This window comes from Anomaloglossus baeobatrachus, unplaced genomic scaffold (genome assembly GCF_048569485.1).
Source record: "Anomaloglossus baeobatrachus isolate aAnoBae1 unplaced genomic scaffold, aAnoBae1.hap1 Scaffold_2366, whole genome shotgun sequence".
In the NCBI taxonomy this organism is placed as follows: Eukaryota; Metazoa; Chordata; class Amphibia; order Anura; family Aromobatidae; genus Anomaloglossus; species Anomaloglossus baeobatrachus.
This window is the reverse complement of record NW_027442031.1, coordinates 119,873-137,500: the sequence shown is the minus strand read 5'-3', so window position 1 is coordinate 137,500 and position 17,628 is coordinate 119,873. Positions and strand designations below refer to the sequence as shown.

At 47.5% G+C, this 17,628-nt stretch overlaps 1 protein-coding gene across 1 annotated transcript in view; it reads left to right on the top strand.

Annotated features, from left to right (window-relative positions):
• LOC142261665 (carbonic anhydrase 9-like) overlaps positions 1 to 7,706 on the top strand; it is a 96,367-nt gene extending 88,661 nt beyond the window's left edge. The window contains exons 5-7 of the mRNA XM_075332134.1: positions 2,098 to 2,133; positions 2,206 to 2,299; positions 7,575 to 7,706. Of these exons, the coding sequence (XP_075188249.1) occupies positions 2,098 to 2,133; positions 2,206 to 2,299; positions 7,575 to 7,638 (194 nt within the window). The 3' untranslated portion in view covers positions 7,639 to 7,706. The remainder of the gene's footprint in view (positions 1 to 2,097; positions 2,134 to 2,205; positions 2,300 to 7,574) is intronic.
• Positions 7,707 to 17,628: the final 9,922 nt, after the last annotated feature.

Here is a 17,628-nt window from a genome sequence, read left to right as displayed (position 1 = left end):
ATGGGGATGCGCTGATCTCCTATCCCCCAGGAAAGTTGCTTGTATCACCTAGTCTACAACACAAGATGTTTGAGGAACATCATGGTACGGTGCTGCTGGGACATCCTGGGAGCAGAGCAACTACTGACCTTTCTCATATTTTTTGGTGTCTAGGATTGCATAGGGACATTGTGAATTTCGTGTCGGCTTGTTGTATTTCCTTCTGGATCTCTCCTACCTCTGTCTATTCCCTCTAGACCATGGACACATTTGTCCATGGATTTTATCACTGACCTACCATTGTCAGCGGGAAGACTGTAATTCTGGTGGTGGTGGATAAATTTAGTAAAATGGTGCATTTCATTGCATTGTCAGCATTACCTAATGCCAAGACTTTGGCACAGGTATGTGTTGATGAAATTGTGAGACTTCATGGGATTCCGTCTGATGTTGTCTTGGATCACAGTTTGTCTCAAAGTTCTGGAAGGTGTTCTGTACTCTTCTGTGGCTGCAATTGTCTTTCTCTTCGGCTTTCCACCCCCCAGTTGAATGGTCAGACCGAGCACTAATTAGAATCTGGAGACTTATCTGAGATGCTTTGTCTCTGAGAATCAGGAGGATTGGGCATCATTTTTACCTTTTGGCCGAGTTTGCCATCAACATCCGGTGTGAGGAATCTACTGGTAAGTCACTGTTTTTTGGTGCATACAGTTTTTCACCCTCAGTTTGGCACATTTACAGTGATGGGGGTTCTGGTATCCTGGAAGAGGAGCTTTATTTTGCTTCGCTCTCTTCCGTGTGGCAAAAGGTTCAGAGGAATCTTAGCATGATGGGTGACAGGTACAAACGTATCGCTGATAGTAAGTGTTTGCCAGGTCCGGACCTCAGAGTGAATGATTTTGTATGGTTATCCACCAGAAACATCAAGGTGAAAAGTCTACCTTGGAAGCTGGGCCCGAGGTTTATTGGAACCTATAGTATAAAATCACTCATCTCATTAATGTGGTAGCATTTCACCTGGAACTTCCACGGGCCTTACAAATTGACGTTTCATAGCACATTGTTAAAGAAAATTGTTGAACCACTGAAGCCCTCTCCTCTACCACCCGCCCTGGTCTTGGTTGATGGCAATCTTGAGTGTCAGTTTGCCAAAATTGTTGACTCTCACCGTGAACGTCGCTCACTTCAGTATCTTGTCCACTGAAGGAATTGCGGACCGGAGGAGAGGACATAGGTTCTGGCATCTGCCACTAGGTTGCTGCATACATTTTACTCCTTTCACCCTGATAGTCCATGTCCTGAGTGCCTGGTGGTCACTTGTAGAAGGGGAGTACTGTCACGGATGTGTCATGGCTGGCTGACAATCCAGTGGCAGCGAGTATTAGAATATCCCAGAGATTGGCAGCACCTGTTATCTGATAGTTCCCTGTTTCTGCAGCTGTGGACTCTATGACTCTGGGAAACTGTCAGCTTTCTTCTCAGTTGCCAGCCTCTGACTCCCTTTACTAACCTCACCCTGGGGTTGTTTGGGTGCAGTTTATAGTTTATTGACTGAATTCCGGAGAATCGGTCTTCTGTTGCTCCAGATGTCTGTGGTTGCTGCAGTTCAGATTCGAGTAAGTGTTTGTCTTTGCTATCTACCATGGGTCTAGTGACGCAGTTGTGTTTCTTCTGTATTGTTCCATTGTGTCTTCCTTTAGTGCTAGTGGTGTTGACGAAGAGCTCATACCTTCCATCTTTACTTAGGGCCCATTTGTCAGGGTAAGACAGGGCCCCAGGTATTCCAGCTCAGCGACAGGTGTTCAGCCTGTATAGGGCTGGTGAGTGCAGTGAGGGTGCGCTACAGGTTGTTGTCAGGGGTCACCACTTCCCCCTTTCCCTAGCGATAGGGTATTCCTTCATCCTTCCCTTTGTGTTGTCTTCTATGGCTGTTATAGCCTCTCTCTCCCTTTCGTGACACAAACACTGTGATTTAAGAATACCAGCCTGTCCCCCATGTGAAGAGTCCAGTGCCCAATATAAAGTGAGTACCCCATGTGACCTGTGTCTATAGCGCTGCCATTTTTAGCAGATTCTCCAGGTGTACCCCGTTGACCCTGCGGTTTGTGTCTCACACAGGTGCTCATGACCAAGACGACCCTCCACTGGGAACAGGTAAACCTCAGTGATTAAATTGAACCTGTCCTCCATGATTTATTTAGTTAACGTTTCCCCTTTCCTCCACAGGTGATATGTTAGCTATTTTATTTGGTGTCCTCTTTGCAGTTACAGCAGTGGCGTTTTATGTATATGTGAGGAAGACCCGGAAGAGAAACCACAGGTAATATGAACGGCCGAAGCAGATCCACCTGACTATGTCTGTATCCAAACCAAGCTGCTCTCCAGGAGTTCAAGACCAATAGTGGAGCATAAAGCCCATCTGGCATTACCCCGGAAATATCTTCATAACGAAAGTTATTACACTGCGGACGGCAACAGGCAACAGCCCCTACCACAAACAAAAGTATACACTGTACACAACCCAGATAATACTGCCACACAAAGGGCAAGCACATCTACTGTGACGATCAAATGATACTGACCGGCGTATTCCCATCATATGTAGGAGAGTTAGTAAGGTCTTTCATAGAACAGAGCCAGGAGAAGACCAGGTCCGGTGTATTCCCATCCTCACATATAGGAGGGTTAGTAAGATCATACATGGAGCAAAGCCTGGAGAAGACCAGGTCCAGTGTATTCCTGTCCTCACATATAGGAGGGTTAGTAAGATCATACATGGAGCAAAGCCTGGAGAAGACCAGGTCCGGTGTATTCCTGTCCTCATGTGTAGGAGAGTTAGTAAGGTCATACATGGAGCAGAGCCTGGAGAAGACCAGGCCCAGTGTATTCCTGTCCTCATGTGTAGGAGAGTTAGTAAGGTCATACATGGAGCAGAGCCTGGAGAAGACCAGGTCCAGTGTATTCCCATCCTCATGTGTAGGAGAGTTAGTAAGATCATACATGGAGCAGAGCCTGGAGAAGACAAGGTCCAGTGTATTCCCATCCTCATGTGTAGGAGAGTTAGTAAGGTCATACATGGAGCGGAGCCTGGAGAAGACCAGGTCCAGTGTATTCCCATCCTCATGTGTAGGAGAGTTAATAAGGTCACACATGGATCAGAGCCTGGAGAAGACCAGGTCCAGTGTATTCCCATCCTCATGTGTAGGAGAGTTAGTAAGGTCATACATGGAGCGGAGCCTGGAGAAGACCAGGTCCAGTGTATTCCCATCCTCATGTGTAGGAGAGTTAATAAGGTCACACATGGATCAGAGCCTGGAGAAGACCAGGTCCAGTGTATTCCCATCCTCATGTGTACGAGAGTTAGTAAGGTCATACATGGAGCAGAGCCTGGAGAAGACCAGGTCCAGTGTATTCCCATCCTCATGTGTAGGAGAGTTAGTAAGGTCCTACATGGATCAGAGCCTGGAGAAGACCAGGTCCAGTGTATTCCTGTTCTCATGTGTAGGAGAGTTAGTAAGGTCATACATGGAGCAGAGCCTGAAGAAGACCAAGGTCCAGTGTATTCCCATCCTCATGTGTAGGAGAGTTAGTAAGGTCCTACATGGAGCAGAGCCTGGAGAAGACCAGGTCCAGTGTATTCCCATCCTGACATATAAGAGAGTTAGTAAGATCATACATGGAGCAAAGCCTGGAGAAGACCAGGTCCAGTGTATTTGTGACGCCCTGGACTAGCCAGGTAGTCACAGGTAGGCCCTTGCACAAACACCCGTCCCCTAACAAGGTAACAGCAGCCAACCTAAAACCCTTAGTCACCCCTCTCAGGTCTTGACGTTCACACAAGTGGGCGGAGCCAGGTGGTTGGCCACGTCCACCGAGGAGTTCGGATGGCCTGAGGCGAGAAAACACAGCAGATGAGATTAGTTTTGGAGAGTGAGCGGTTGCAAAGGAGTAAATGTCTGTCAGGGATCTGGGTCGTAGCCTGGATACCCTGTGGCCAGGAGGCAAACGGTGGTTGCCGCCTGCAGGAGCCGGGAAGACGGCTGGTGGAACCGTAAGGGACCGGGACAGGGTAGTGGCCCGCCAATACCGAACCGGGGAACCAACTGGAAACCGGAGCACCAGGAGGGGTACTCAGACCCAAAACGAGGTCCAGAAGTCACTGGTCCACGTCGAATTTACTCATTGAGGTCTGGACCTTAGGTCCTTTCCCGTCCCAAGACCCGAAAGACGGCAACAGCCCACCGAGGGAGATAGAAAGCCACCACACAAGCAGAGAGATCCCACAGGCCAGCAGCGCCTGCGGGCAAACGGGTTCCCTGACACACATAAAGCCGGGGAGCGGACTACCGTCGCTGAGGCGTAGGCAGTCAAAATCCACAAAAGCGAGGTACAGGAGAAAGGCGGGAACCACTGAACCGGGTGGGGGACCAGACGCAGCCGGCTGCGGGCACCGACCACCGTCCTTTTTTTTTACCAGAGACTCCGGTGTATCTGTCATAGTGAGTACAACAGTGCCCTCGGGCTGTGCATCGCACCGCACCGCACCAACACGCCCGCACCTCGCAACCACCGGGCCCCGGGACCATCACCCCCTGCCCATGGAGGGGTCAACACCAGGTTGCACAACACCGTCCCCGGGAGCCTAGTTAACGGCAGCGGTGGTGTCCACACTCACCACGACCCGTGGGTGGCATCACGAACTTACATCCCTAAACACCACGGCCTCAGCCGTGAACCTCCCCACCAAAATCCCCTCACGTAGCACCAACCTCCCTTCAGAGCGACGTGACCCCCGGGTCCGGAGGCGCTCGAGCCACCCACCAAACGAGCCCGGACCCGAGCGGCTGGGTTGCCGGCCGAGCTCCGGGTCGGTACATATTCCCATCCTCATGTGTAGGAGAGTTAGTAAGGTCATACATAGAGCAGAGCTTGGAGAAGACTAGGTCCAGTGTATTCCCATCCTCACATATAGGAGAGTTAGTAAGATCATACATGGAGCAAAGCCTGGAGAAGACCAGGTCCAGTGTATTCCCATCCTCATGTGTAGGAGAGTTAGTAAGATCATACATGGAGCAGAGCCTGGAGAAGACCAGGTCCAGTGTATTCCCATCCTCATGTGTAGGAGAGTTAGTAAGATCATACATGGAGCAAAGCCTGGAGAAGACCAGGTCCAGTGTATTCCCATCCTCATGTGTAGGAGAGTTAGTAAGGTCATACATGGAGCGGAGCCTGGAGAAGACCAGATCCAGTGTATTCCTGTCCTCATGTGTAGGAGAGTTAGTAAGGTCATACATGGAGCAGAGGTGGGAGAAGATCAGGTCCAGTGTATTCCCATCTTCATGTGTAGGAGAGTTAGTAAGGTCATACATGGAGCGGAGCCTGGAGAAGACTAGGTCCAGTGTATTCCTGTCCTCATGTGTAGGAGAGTTAGTAAGGTCATACATGGAGCAGAGCCTGGAGAAGACCAGGTCCGGTATATTCCCATCCTCATGTGTAGGAGAGTTAGTAAGGTCGTACATGGAGCAGAGCCTGGAGAAGACCAGGTCCAGTGTATTCCCATCCTCATGTGTGGGAGAGTTAGTAAGGTCATACATGGAGCAAAACCTGGAGAAGACCAGGTCCATTGTATTCCCATCCTCACATGTAGGAGAGTTAGTGAGGTCATACATGGAGCAAAGCCTGGAGAAGACCAGGTCCAGTGTATTCCCATCCTCATGTGTAGGAGAGTTAATAAGGTCATACATGGAGCAGAGCCTGGAGAAGACCAGGTCCAGTGTATTCCTATCCTCATGTGTAGGAGAGTTAGTGAGGTCATACATGGAGCAGAGCCTGGAGAAGACCAGGTCCACTGTATTCCCATCTTCATGTGTAGGAGAGTTAGTAAGGTCATACATGGAGCAGAGCCAGGAGAAGACCAGGTCCAGTGTATTCCCATCCTCATGTGTAGGAGAGTTTGTAAGGTCATACATGGAGCAGAGCCTGGAGAAGACCAGGTCCAGTGTATTCCTATCCTCATGTGTAGGAGAGTTAGTGAGGTCATACATGGAGCAGAGCCTGGAGAAGACCAGGTCCAGTGTATTCCCATCTTCATGTGTAGGAGAGTTAGTAAGGTCATACATGGAGCAGAGCCAGGAGAAGACCAGGTCCAGTGTATTCCCATCCTCATGTGTAGGAGAGTTAGTGAGGTCATACATGGAGCAGAGCCTGGAGAAGACCAGGTCTAGTGTATTCCCATCTTCATGTGTAGGAGAGTTAGTAAGGTCATACATGGAGCAGAGCCTGGAGAAGACCAGGTCCAGTGTATTCCCATCCTCATGTGTAGGAGAGTTAGTAAGGTCATACATGGAGCAGAGCCTGGAGAAGACCAGGTCCAGTGTATTCCCATCTTCATGTGTAGGAGAGTTAGTAAGGTCATACATGGAGCAGAGCCTGGAGAAGACCAGGTCCAGTGTATTCCCATCTTCATGTGTAGGAGAGTTAGTAAGGTCATACATGGAGCAGAGCCTGGAGAAGACCAGGTCCAGTGTATTCCCATCTTCATGTGTAGGAGAGTTAGTAAGGTCATACATGGAGCAGAGCCTGGAGAAGACCAGGTCCAGTGTATTGCCATCCTCATATGTAGGAGAGTTAGTAAGGTCATACATGGAGCAGAGCCTGGAGAAGACCAGGTCCAGTGTATTCCCAACCTCATATGTAGGAGAGTTAGTGAGGTCATACATGGAGCAGAGCCTGGAGAAGACCAGGTCCAGTGTATTCCCATCCTCATATGTAGGAGAGTTAGTAAGGTCATACATGGAGCAGAGCCTGGAGAAGACCAGGTCCAGTGTATTCCCATCCTCATGTGTAGGAGAGTTAGTAAGGTCATACATGGAGCAGAGCCTGGAGAAGACCAGGTCCAGTGTATTCCCATCCTCATGTGTAGGAGAGTTAGTAAGGTCATACATGGAGCAAAGCCTGGAGAAGACCAGGTCCAGTGTATTCCCATCCTCATGTGTAGGAGAGTTAGTAAGGTCATAGATGGAGCAGAGCCTGGAGAAGACCAGGTCCAGTGTATTCCCAACCTCATATGTAGGAGAGTTAGTGAGTTGAGAGAGGCCTAGAGAGGAGGAGGTTGCAGGTAGAAGATGAGCAGTGGATGGCATGGTCACATTGTCTCTGGAGAGGTTAGTCCCCAATCATGAGAGTGAGAGAAAACCAGGCTGGAAAGGGATCCAAGAACATGTAGCACAATTACAGGGTTAATAGGCAAGTGCCAATTACAGATGAAAATGAGTTAAATAATTTGAGATTGGGGCTCTAAAGGAAAGAGATCGACTTGTGAGTCCCAGGGAAATGGCCTGAAATGAGCATTTGAAGGACATGTTCCTCATCTTTCGTGGAGACCTTTACTTTTCTCTTTTTCTTCTCTGTCAAGCCCAGACCATTATGATGACTCGTTCACTGTCACCTTTTGATATAGACTGCTTACTCCTGGTAATAAATCCTCATGTTCTCCTCACATTAATATTGCAGTAATATAGTAATGGTGGCTCCTTAGTGGGCAGTTGTGTCACTCTCATATATGTGTTAACTACCTTTAATCTTATTTCCTTCAGATCATCGGATCCTAAATCAAATGTCATCTATAAAGCAGCAACTGCAGAGGAGAACATGGCGTGACCGGCTGCGAGTGATGAAGGGATTGGGGGTGTATATAGTCTTATAGTAACATAAAATGGGCACCAATGTGGGGGGGATAACACTGGCAAAAATCACCCAGGTGTGGGGGCTGGAATCGTCACCAATAGAGATCACCCTTGTGTTTTGGGGCTTGTCACATGAAGACATCTACCAGGTACCAGGTATGCTGTGTGGGGGTAATTGTAACTAGTGGAGGTCATCTTGGTTGGGGGAGGGCTTGTTATTGGGAGAGCTCTTCCTGTGTGGGGCAGGGGATTTTCACTGAAATAGCTCATCCAGGAGGTGGGGGTCATCATCTGCGGAAATTGTCACCATTAGGGCCTGTTCTGGTTGGGGGAGGGCTTGTCATTAGTAGGGCCTGTCCTGGTTGTGAGAGGGATTGTCATCAGTAGGGCCTCTCCTGGTTGGGGGAGAGGGCTTGTCATCAGTAGTGCCTCTCTTGGTTGGGGAGGGCTTGTCATCAGTAGTGCCTCTCCTGGTTGGGGGAGGGCTTGTCATTGGTAGGGCCTCTCCTAGTTTGGGGAGGGCTTGTTATCGGTAGGGCCTCTCCTGGTTGGGGGAGGGCTTGTCATCAGTAGAGCCTCTCCTTGTTGGGGGAGGGATTGTCATTAGTAGTGCCTGTCCTGGTTGTGAGAAGGATTATCATCAGTAGGGCCTCTCCTGCTTGGGGGAGGGATCGTCATTAGTAGGGCCTGCCCTGGTTGGGGGAGGACTTGTCATCAGTAGAGCCTCCCCTGGTTGTAAGGGGGCTGTCATCAGTAGGGCCTGTCCTGGTTGTGAGAAGGATTGTCATCAGTAGGGCCTGTCCTGGTTGGGGCAGGGCTTGTCATCAGTAGGGCCTGTCCTGGTTGAGGGAGGGCTTGTCATTAGTAGGGCCTGTCCTGGTTGGGGCAGGGCTTGTCATCAGTAGGGCCTGTCCTGGTTGAGGGAGGGCTTGTCATTAGTAGGGCCTGTCCTGGTTGGGGGAGGGCTTGTCATCAGTAGGGCCTGTCCTGGTTGTGAGAAGGATTGTCTCTGTAGTACCTGTCCTGGTTGGGGAAGGGCTTGTCATCAGTAGGGCCTGTCCTGCTTGTGCGAAGAATTGTCATTAGTAGGGCCTCTCCTGGTTGAGGGAGGGCTTGTCATCAGTAGTGGCTGTCCTGGTTGGAGGAGGGCTTGTCATTAGAAGGGCCTGTCCTGGTTTTGGGAGGACTTGTCAACAGTAGTGCCTCTCCTGGTTGGGGGAAGGCTTGTCATCAGTAGGGCCTGTCCTGGTTGGGGGAGGGCTTGTTATCAGTAGGGCCTGTCCTGGTTGGGGGAGGGATTGTCTTCAGTAGGGCCTGTCCTGGTTGGGGGAGGGATTGTCTTCAGTAGGGCCTGTCCTGGTTGGGGGAGGGATAGTCATTAGTAGGGCCTGTCCTGGTTGGGGGAGGGCTTGTCATCAGTAGGGCCTCTCCTAGTTGGGGGAGGGCTTGTCATCAGTAGGGCTTCTCCTGGTTGGGGGAGGGCTTATCATCAGTAGGGCCTCTCCTGGTTGGGGGAGGGATTGTCATCAGTAGTGCCTCTCCTGGTTGGGGGAAGGATTGTCATCAGTAGTGCCTGTCCTGGTTGGGGGAGGGATTCTCATCAGTAGGGCCTCTCCTTGTTGGGGGAGGGCTTGTCAACAGTAGGGCCTGTCCTGGTTGGGGGAGGGATCGTCATTAGTAATGGCCTCTCCTGGTTGCGGAGGGATCAGTAGGACCTGTCCTGGTTACTGGGGGAATAGTGGCACCAGAAGGAGCTGTCCTTGGCATGGACATGTGTCACCGGTAGAGATGAGCGAACCTCTGGAAGTTTAGTCAGACTTTAGATATTGCACCCACTAATAAATATAGAAAAAGCCATAACTTGAAGAAGACACATCAGTGGCAATGAATAGAGGAAAAGTATTAGGCTTAAAGTACACACAATAAATATGTACCATATTTTTCGTTTTATAAGAGCCACCCCAAATTTAGAGGAAAAAAAGGTAAAAATAAATATGGGGTCTGTCTTATAATCTGTGGGGGGGGCAGTGGTGGTGAAGCAGGGTCACAGGAAGCAGAGGTGGTGCTGAAGTAGGGCCATGCTGCGGGCGGTGCGGCGAGTGTCCCAGATGTTTACTGCGGGCAATGTGAGGCAGAAGCATCCAGAAACTGTTGGCGGTGTGGGCTTCAAAGAAATGACACCCAGAGTCGGCTAGAGGGGTAGACATGATGACTACATTTCTAGAAGGTACACATGACTCCTGAAGATGCTCCTTACGAAACATGCGTTGGGGCCGGAGAGAAGACATTTACTCCCATCTGTTCCATTTTGTAACATGTATGCCTCCTTTCTAACAATGTAATCTTGTCTATCCCTCCAGCTAGGATGTTACAGACCCGCTGTGGTTCTGTATTTATAAACTGTCTCCATAAGACTAAAATCCAATTATATCAGGTACTGACCTACTGAACACAACCCATTGCTACATACAGAGCTCTGCTCTGAAATATATTATAGGAATATATTATATATATATATATATATATATATATTATAGAGAGAGAGAGTGAGTTTGTTTTCTCCTATGAGCAAATAAATAATAAGTCCGGCAGGAGGGGGTGTAACTGTAGACACAAACCGTATTTATTGTGTGTGGCCCATTTACACCCGTCTCCGCTAATTCTTAGCACATAAGTTGCATTTGAATTATTTTTCTATAGACTTTTAAGGAAAAAAATGTTTTTTCTGTTTTAATATATTTAATAAAATTTTACTTTGAGTCTTAGGGGGGTTTTACACGGGACGATATATCGTGCGATCGCATGAGCGATCGCACCCGCTCCCATCGTTTGTGCATCACAGGCAATTTGTTGCCCGTGTCGCACAAAGTCGTTAACACCCGTCACACGTACTTACCTCCTGAATGACCTGGCTGTGGGCGGTGAACATCCTCTTCCTGAAGGGGGAGGGACGTTCGTCGTCACAGCGACGTCACACAGCGGCCGCCCAATTGAAGTGGAGGGGCCGAGATTAGCGGGACGTAACATCCCGCCCACCTCCTTCCTTCCGCATTGCCGGCGGGATGCAGGTAAGCCGTGTTCGTCGGTCCCGGGGTGTCACACGGAGTGATGTGTGCTGCCTCGGGAACGATGAATGACCGGCGTGCAGAAGGAGGAAGGATGTTATGGAAATGATCGACGTGTCAACATGCAACGATAAGGTGAGTATTTTTGCTCGTTAAAAGTCGCTCATAGCTGTCACACGCTACGATATGTCAAACGGCGCCGGTTGTGCGTCACGGAATCTGTGACCCTGACGACATATCGCCCGCTATATCGTAGCATGTGATGCCACCCATATACTTTTCCTCTTTTCATTGCCACTGCAATGTTTAGATAAAGTTGACCTGAACCCCAATGGAAGTCACTATTTGGGCAGTTGGGGTCTCCACCCACATGCAGCTACAAGCCAGTCACTTCCAGGGCAGGTGGAAGGGGTTTTTCTAATCCTCTTTTGTTTGGTGCACGCTACATTCGATCACTCTGTTGTCACCCCAAGGGTCAGCTGATCAAACACTGCAAGCAGCTCGCACTGGGCTGAGCACTAATCGTACCCGAGCACCGAGCGCACCCAAGCACCTTGATGCCTGTGTCACTGGTGTTCATATATAAAGCACCCGATCTCTGAATCCGAACTCTGTTTGTTTTGTAAAGTCTGTGTTTGGTACGAATACTGAACTTCGGGTTCGCTCATCTCTAGTCACCAGCATGGCCGGTCATGCATCTGGGAGCTATTGTCACCAGCAGGGCATGTCATTAGTGTGGGGGTATTGTAATCAGTAGGGCCTTTCTGGGGTATCATTCGGAGTCACCAGTAAGGCCTGTCCTGGTTGTATGGGGATTTTTTCCAGTGGGGCCTGAACTTGGTACTGTTGGATGTCACCATTGGGGTCTGTAGTGGGTAAGAGGGATTTTCACCAATAGGGTCTAGAACTGGGAATTGTTGGATTTCACCACTGGGGCTTGTCATGGGTAATGGGGATTTTGTCACCAATGGTTTTGTTCAGTGTCACCAAAGGGGCTTGTTCTTGGTGTTTTGTGTCAATAGTAAGACCTCTGTCTATGGTGTTGTTCAGTGACAACATGAGGGCTAGTCCTGGGTAGTGTTTGTTGTCACCAAGAATATTTGTCCTGGTTGGCATTAAGTAGCCGCATTCAAGCCTGTTCCTTGCTGACATTGGGTGTCACCAGTAGGGCCTGTCCTTGGTGTCACTAAGTGTTACCAGACGGCCTATCCAGTGTGGCCGTTAGTGTCACCATTGGGGCCACCAGTTCCCAGTAGCGGTTGAGTGTCACCAGTAGTTTCTGTCCTGGGAGTTGCTTGGTGTCACTTGAGAGCCTGTCTTGGGTGTGGATAGTAGGGTATTAGTGCAACGTATGAGAGTCGGGTCATATCACATTGTATATATTCTGTGTAGCAGTCCTGTCACATAACAATAAATGTATTTGTATAAACCATGTTAACGGCATCCTCCCGGTGAATGTCTTCATTGTGGTCTCACGTTCTCTGCACTGTGATTGTCTTCATTGTGGTCACACGTTCTCCTCACTGTGATTGTCTTCATTGTGGTCACACGTTCTCCTCTCTGTGATTGTCTCCATTATTGTCTCACGTTCTTCTCACTGTGATTGTCTCCATTGTGGTCACAAATTCTCCTCACTGTGATTGTCTCCATTGTGGTCTCACGTTCTCCTCACTATGATTGTCTCCATTGTGGTTACACATTCTCCTCACTGTGATTGTCTTCATTGTGGTCACATGTTCTCCTCACTGTGATTGTCTTCATTGTGGTCACAAGTTCTCCTCACTGTGATTGTCTCCATTGTGGTCACATGTTCTCCTCACTGTGATTGTCTCCATTGTGGTTTCACGTTCTCCTCACTGTGATTGTCTTCATTGTGGTCACACGTTCTCCTCACTATGATTGTCTCCATTGTGGTCACAGGTTCTCCTCACTATGATTTTCTCCATTGTGGTTTCACGTTCTCCACACTGTGATTGTCTCCATTGTGATCACACGTTCTCCTCACTGTGATTGTCTCCATTGTGGTCTCACGTTCTCCTCACTGTGATTGTCTTCATTGTGGTCACACGTTCTCCTCACTATGATTGTTTCTATTGTGGTCACAGGTTCTCCTCACTATGATTTTCTCCATTGTGGTTTCACGTTCTCCACACTGTGATTGTCTTCATTTTGATCACACGTTCTCCTCACTGTGATTGTCTCCATTGTGATCACAGGTTCTCCTCACTGTGATTGTCTCCATTGTGATCACACGTTCTCCTCACTGTGATTGTCTCCATTGTGGTCTCACGTTCTCCTCACTGTGATAGTCTCCATTGTGGTCTCACGTTCTCCTCACTGTGATTGTCTCTATTGTGGTCACAAGTTCTCCTCACTGTGATTGTCTCCATTGTGGTCTCATGTTCTCCTCACTGTGATTGTCTCCATTGTGGTCACACGTTCTCCTCACTGTGATAGTCTCCATTGTGGTCTCACGTTCTCCTCACTGTGATAGTCTCCATTGTGGTCACACGTTCTCCTCACTGTGATAGTCTCCATTGTGGTCTCACGTTCTCCTCACTGTGATTGTCTTCATTTTGGTCACACGTTCTCCTCACTATGAATCTTGAACCTGATAAATTCCATTTTTTCGGCGTTTGTCACCTCAGGCTGAGGAGGTGTTTTATATATAAAATGTATCCTCAGCAGATCGCTCACATATAGATTAACCCCCCATTCTGGGCTCGGAGCCATCGCCCTGATCCGGGAGGATCGCCGTATATGGAAACATTGAGTGTTTCTTCCCAGTCTGAAGTCCGGGGAGGGAGGCCATAAATGGAGACGGCAGAAAGCAGGAATTCAACTCCTTCCCCCAGATCCAGGATTCCACACATGGTAATAATGACTCAATACCCAAACACAGCGTGAGAGGCAGAGGAAACTGAGGTCCAGCATCTGCATGGTTCACTACATCCCATCCCCCATAACATGGGGACCATATTAACACAACTCTACTGGTCAGTGATGGAGCAGGAAGACTGTGAGTCATAAAGCATGTGGATGACGACCTGCGATATCACATAAAAAGTCCCATTCACGACCCTCCGACAGGACGCTGGAGTATTCGGAATAATAATAGGAAATAATAATACAATTATATTAATCAATAATTAATAAATACGCAAGTGAATATGTGAATAATATTAGTAATAATATTATTAATAATAATAATAAAAAAAATCTGCAGGATTAACAGTAAAATTATAGAAATATTATAATACAACATTAAAAATAAACAAAAATAGTAATTTTATATAGTAATAATAGTAATATTAAAATAATAGTAATAGGATAGTATAATAAAATACTAATAAATTCAAAGTAATAAAAGTTACATTAAAAAAAGCTATAGTATATAAAAATACATAATAGATTTATACAATTCTAATAGTAATATTAAAAGAAAATACAATAAAAAACATAAAGGAATACATGCAATTATAATAAATCAAAAGGATAAATCAAAACTGTAATAATAGGGTTAAAATAACGGTAAATATAATAATATAATCATAAAAAATCAATATAAATATTGTTAATATAAAAAAATAATATAAATAATAAAAGTATACATAGAAATAAGCATAATAATAATACATTCATACAGTAACAAAAAAGATAAAATAATGGTGATAGTATAATAAAATAATAATGATAGCAAAAATAATAGTAATAATAACTTAGAAATAAAAATAAATTCACACAGTAATATTACAATATTAGTCATAAACATTACGGCGAGGACAAGCGCTGCGTTGAATCTTATATTACATCCTTTTATTAAAAAAAAACCATGACACCTGAAGCATGACACATGACAGCCCATTTTAGAGGGGTACATCATACCAACAAAACTTTCTGGATTCAACAGGACACTCCCAAAATTAGGGAGCTTTCCCACTTGTCCCAATGTACTGTGGGGACATCATACTGTGTGTGGGGAAATGTACTGTGGGGACATCATACTGTGTGTGGGGGAATGTACTGTGAGGACATCATACTGTGTGTGGGGGAATGTACTGTGAGGACATCATACTGTGTGTGGGAGAATGTACTGTGAGGACATCATACTGTGTGTGGGGGAATGTACTGTGAGGACATCATACTGTGTGTGTGGGGGAATGTACTGTGAGGACATTATACTGTGTGTGGGGGGAATGTACTCTGAGGACATCATACTGTGTGTGTGGGAGAATGTACTGTGAGGACATCATACTGTGTGTGGGGGAATGTACTGTGAGGATATCATACTGTGTGTGGGGGAATGTACTGTAGAGACATCATACTGTGTGTGGGGGGAATGTACTCTGAGGAATCATACTGTGTGTGGGGGAATGTACTGTGGGGACATCATACTGTGTGTGGGGGAATGTACTGTGGGGACATCATACTGTGTGTGGGGGAATGTACTGTGAGGACATCATACTGTGTGTGGGGGAATGTACTGTGGTGACATCATACTGTGTGTGGGGGAAAGTACTGTGGTGACATCATATTGTGTGTGGGAGAATGTACTGTGAGGACATCATACTGTGTGTGGGGGGGACTGTAGTGTAGGGACATCATACTGTGTGTGGGGGGAATGTACTGTGAGGACATCATACTGTGTGTGTGTGGGGAAATGTATTATGAAGACATCATACTGTGTGTGGGGGGAATGTAGTGTGAGGACATTATACTGTGTGTGTGGGGAATTGTATTGTGAAGACATCATACTGTGTGTGGGGGGCCTGTAGTGTAGGGACATCATACTGTGTGTGGGGCAATGTACTGTAGGGACATCATACTGTGTGTGGGGCAATGTACTGTGAGGACATCATACTGTGTGTGGGAGAATGTACTGTGAGGACATCATACTGTGTGTGGGGGAATGTACTGTAGAGACATCATACTGTGTGTGGGGGGAATGTACTCTGAGGAATCATACTGTGTGTGGGGGAATGTACTGTGGGGACATCATACTGTGTGTGGGGGAATGTACTGTGGGGACATCATACTGTGTGTGGGGGAATGTACTGTGAGGACATCATACTGTGTGTGGGGGAATGTACTGTGGTGACATCATACTGTGTGTGGGGGAAAGTACTGTGGTGACATCATATTGTGTGTGGGAGAATGTACTGTGAGGACATCATACTGTGTGTGGGGGGGACTGTAGTGTAGGGACATCATACTGTGTGTGGGGGGAATGTACTGTGAGGACATCATACTGTGTGTGTGTGGGGAAATGTATTATGAAGACATCATACTGTGTGTGGGGGGAATGTAGTGTGAGGACATTATACTGTGTGTGTGGGGAATTGTATTGTGAAGACATCATACTGTGTGTGGGGGGCCTGTAGTGTAGGGACATCATACTGTGTGTGGGGCAATGTACTGTAGGGACATCATACTGTGTGTGGGGCAATGTACTGTGAGGACATCATACTGTGTGTGTGTGGGGAAATGTATTATGAAGACATCATACTGTGTGTGGGGGGAATGTACTGTGAGGACATCTGTTGTGAATATGTTTTCCAGTTTGGGGCTCCCTCTTGTGGTCAGTGCTGGTGGAGCAGTTGATGTGTGGAATGAAAGCGACACACCTGCAGAGGACTGGCAATCATGGTCAGATTGGGCTATTTAACCTAGTAGCCTTCTCTTGTTACTTGCCGGTGACCAATTGCTCCTGTGTGTTAAGGACATTCTGTAACCGGCTCTGCTCACTTCCAGAACTCATCTCAGATAAGTGGTCTTTGAACCTCTGCTGTTTGTTTTCCATTTTCTTGTTGCTTTCTCTGCGTGGATACTAATGCATGATTCCTGTTTTGTCTTTGTGGAGTTCATGATGGAATGGGATCATTCCGTGCTGGGAGTGTCTGTATACTTAGCTCCATGATTCTGCAAGGTTTATGTTTTTCATGCTTGGTATTAATTCAGTCCCTCATCTCATTAGTGTTTTTGGATCCCAGTAACATTTGAGTGCTGATACAGTGGGGGAGAGGTTGTGTGACCTCAGGATTTTTCCATATCAGAACTGCTGGTATATATTAGGGTTTTTACAGCTGCAGACAGTTGCTCTTTCCTATCCTTTCCTATAGGCCCCCTTCACACGCACGTGTCTCCGGTACGTGTTTGGTCCGTTTCTGTATGTACCGGAGACATGGACACACGTACTCCAATGATATTCAATGTTTGGTGTTACACGTGCGTTTTTCCGTACGGTCCGTGTGCGTGAAACGTATGTGTATCCGTATTACACAGATGCATATCCGTTTTCTGCATGGAACACGCACACACGCACCCAATGAAAGTCTATGAGTCCGTGAGCACACGTACGTGACACGGATGCATCTCCGTATGGTCCGTGTATGTTTTGTGCTTTTTTGAAGCGATGTCGGTTAATCTTTTTTTTCTGTGTATGTCAGTCAATCTCCCTCAGTCCGTCGGTCGGTCTCTCTCTCTCTTGTCTGTCCCTCTCTGTCTGTCGGTCAGTCTCCCCCCTCTCTCATACTCACCATTCCCCGATCACCGATGCGGCGCTGCACAGCTGTTAAAAAAACTCCGGCGGCTTTTACTATTTTGAAAAAGCCAGCCGCTCATTATTCAATCTCGTATTCTCTGCTTTCCCCGCCCACCAGCGCCTATGATTGGTTGCAGTGAAACACGCCCCCACGCTGAGTGACAGCTGTCTCACTGCAACCAATCACAGCCGCCGGTGGGCGTGTCAATATCGAACAGTAAAAAAAAGAAATAAATAATTATGAAAAAACGGCGTGCGGTCCCCCCCCCAATTTTGGTACTAGCCAGGGTAAAGCCACACGGCTGAAGGCTGGTATTCTCAGGATGGGGAGCTCCACGTTATGGGGAGCCCCCCAGCC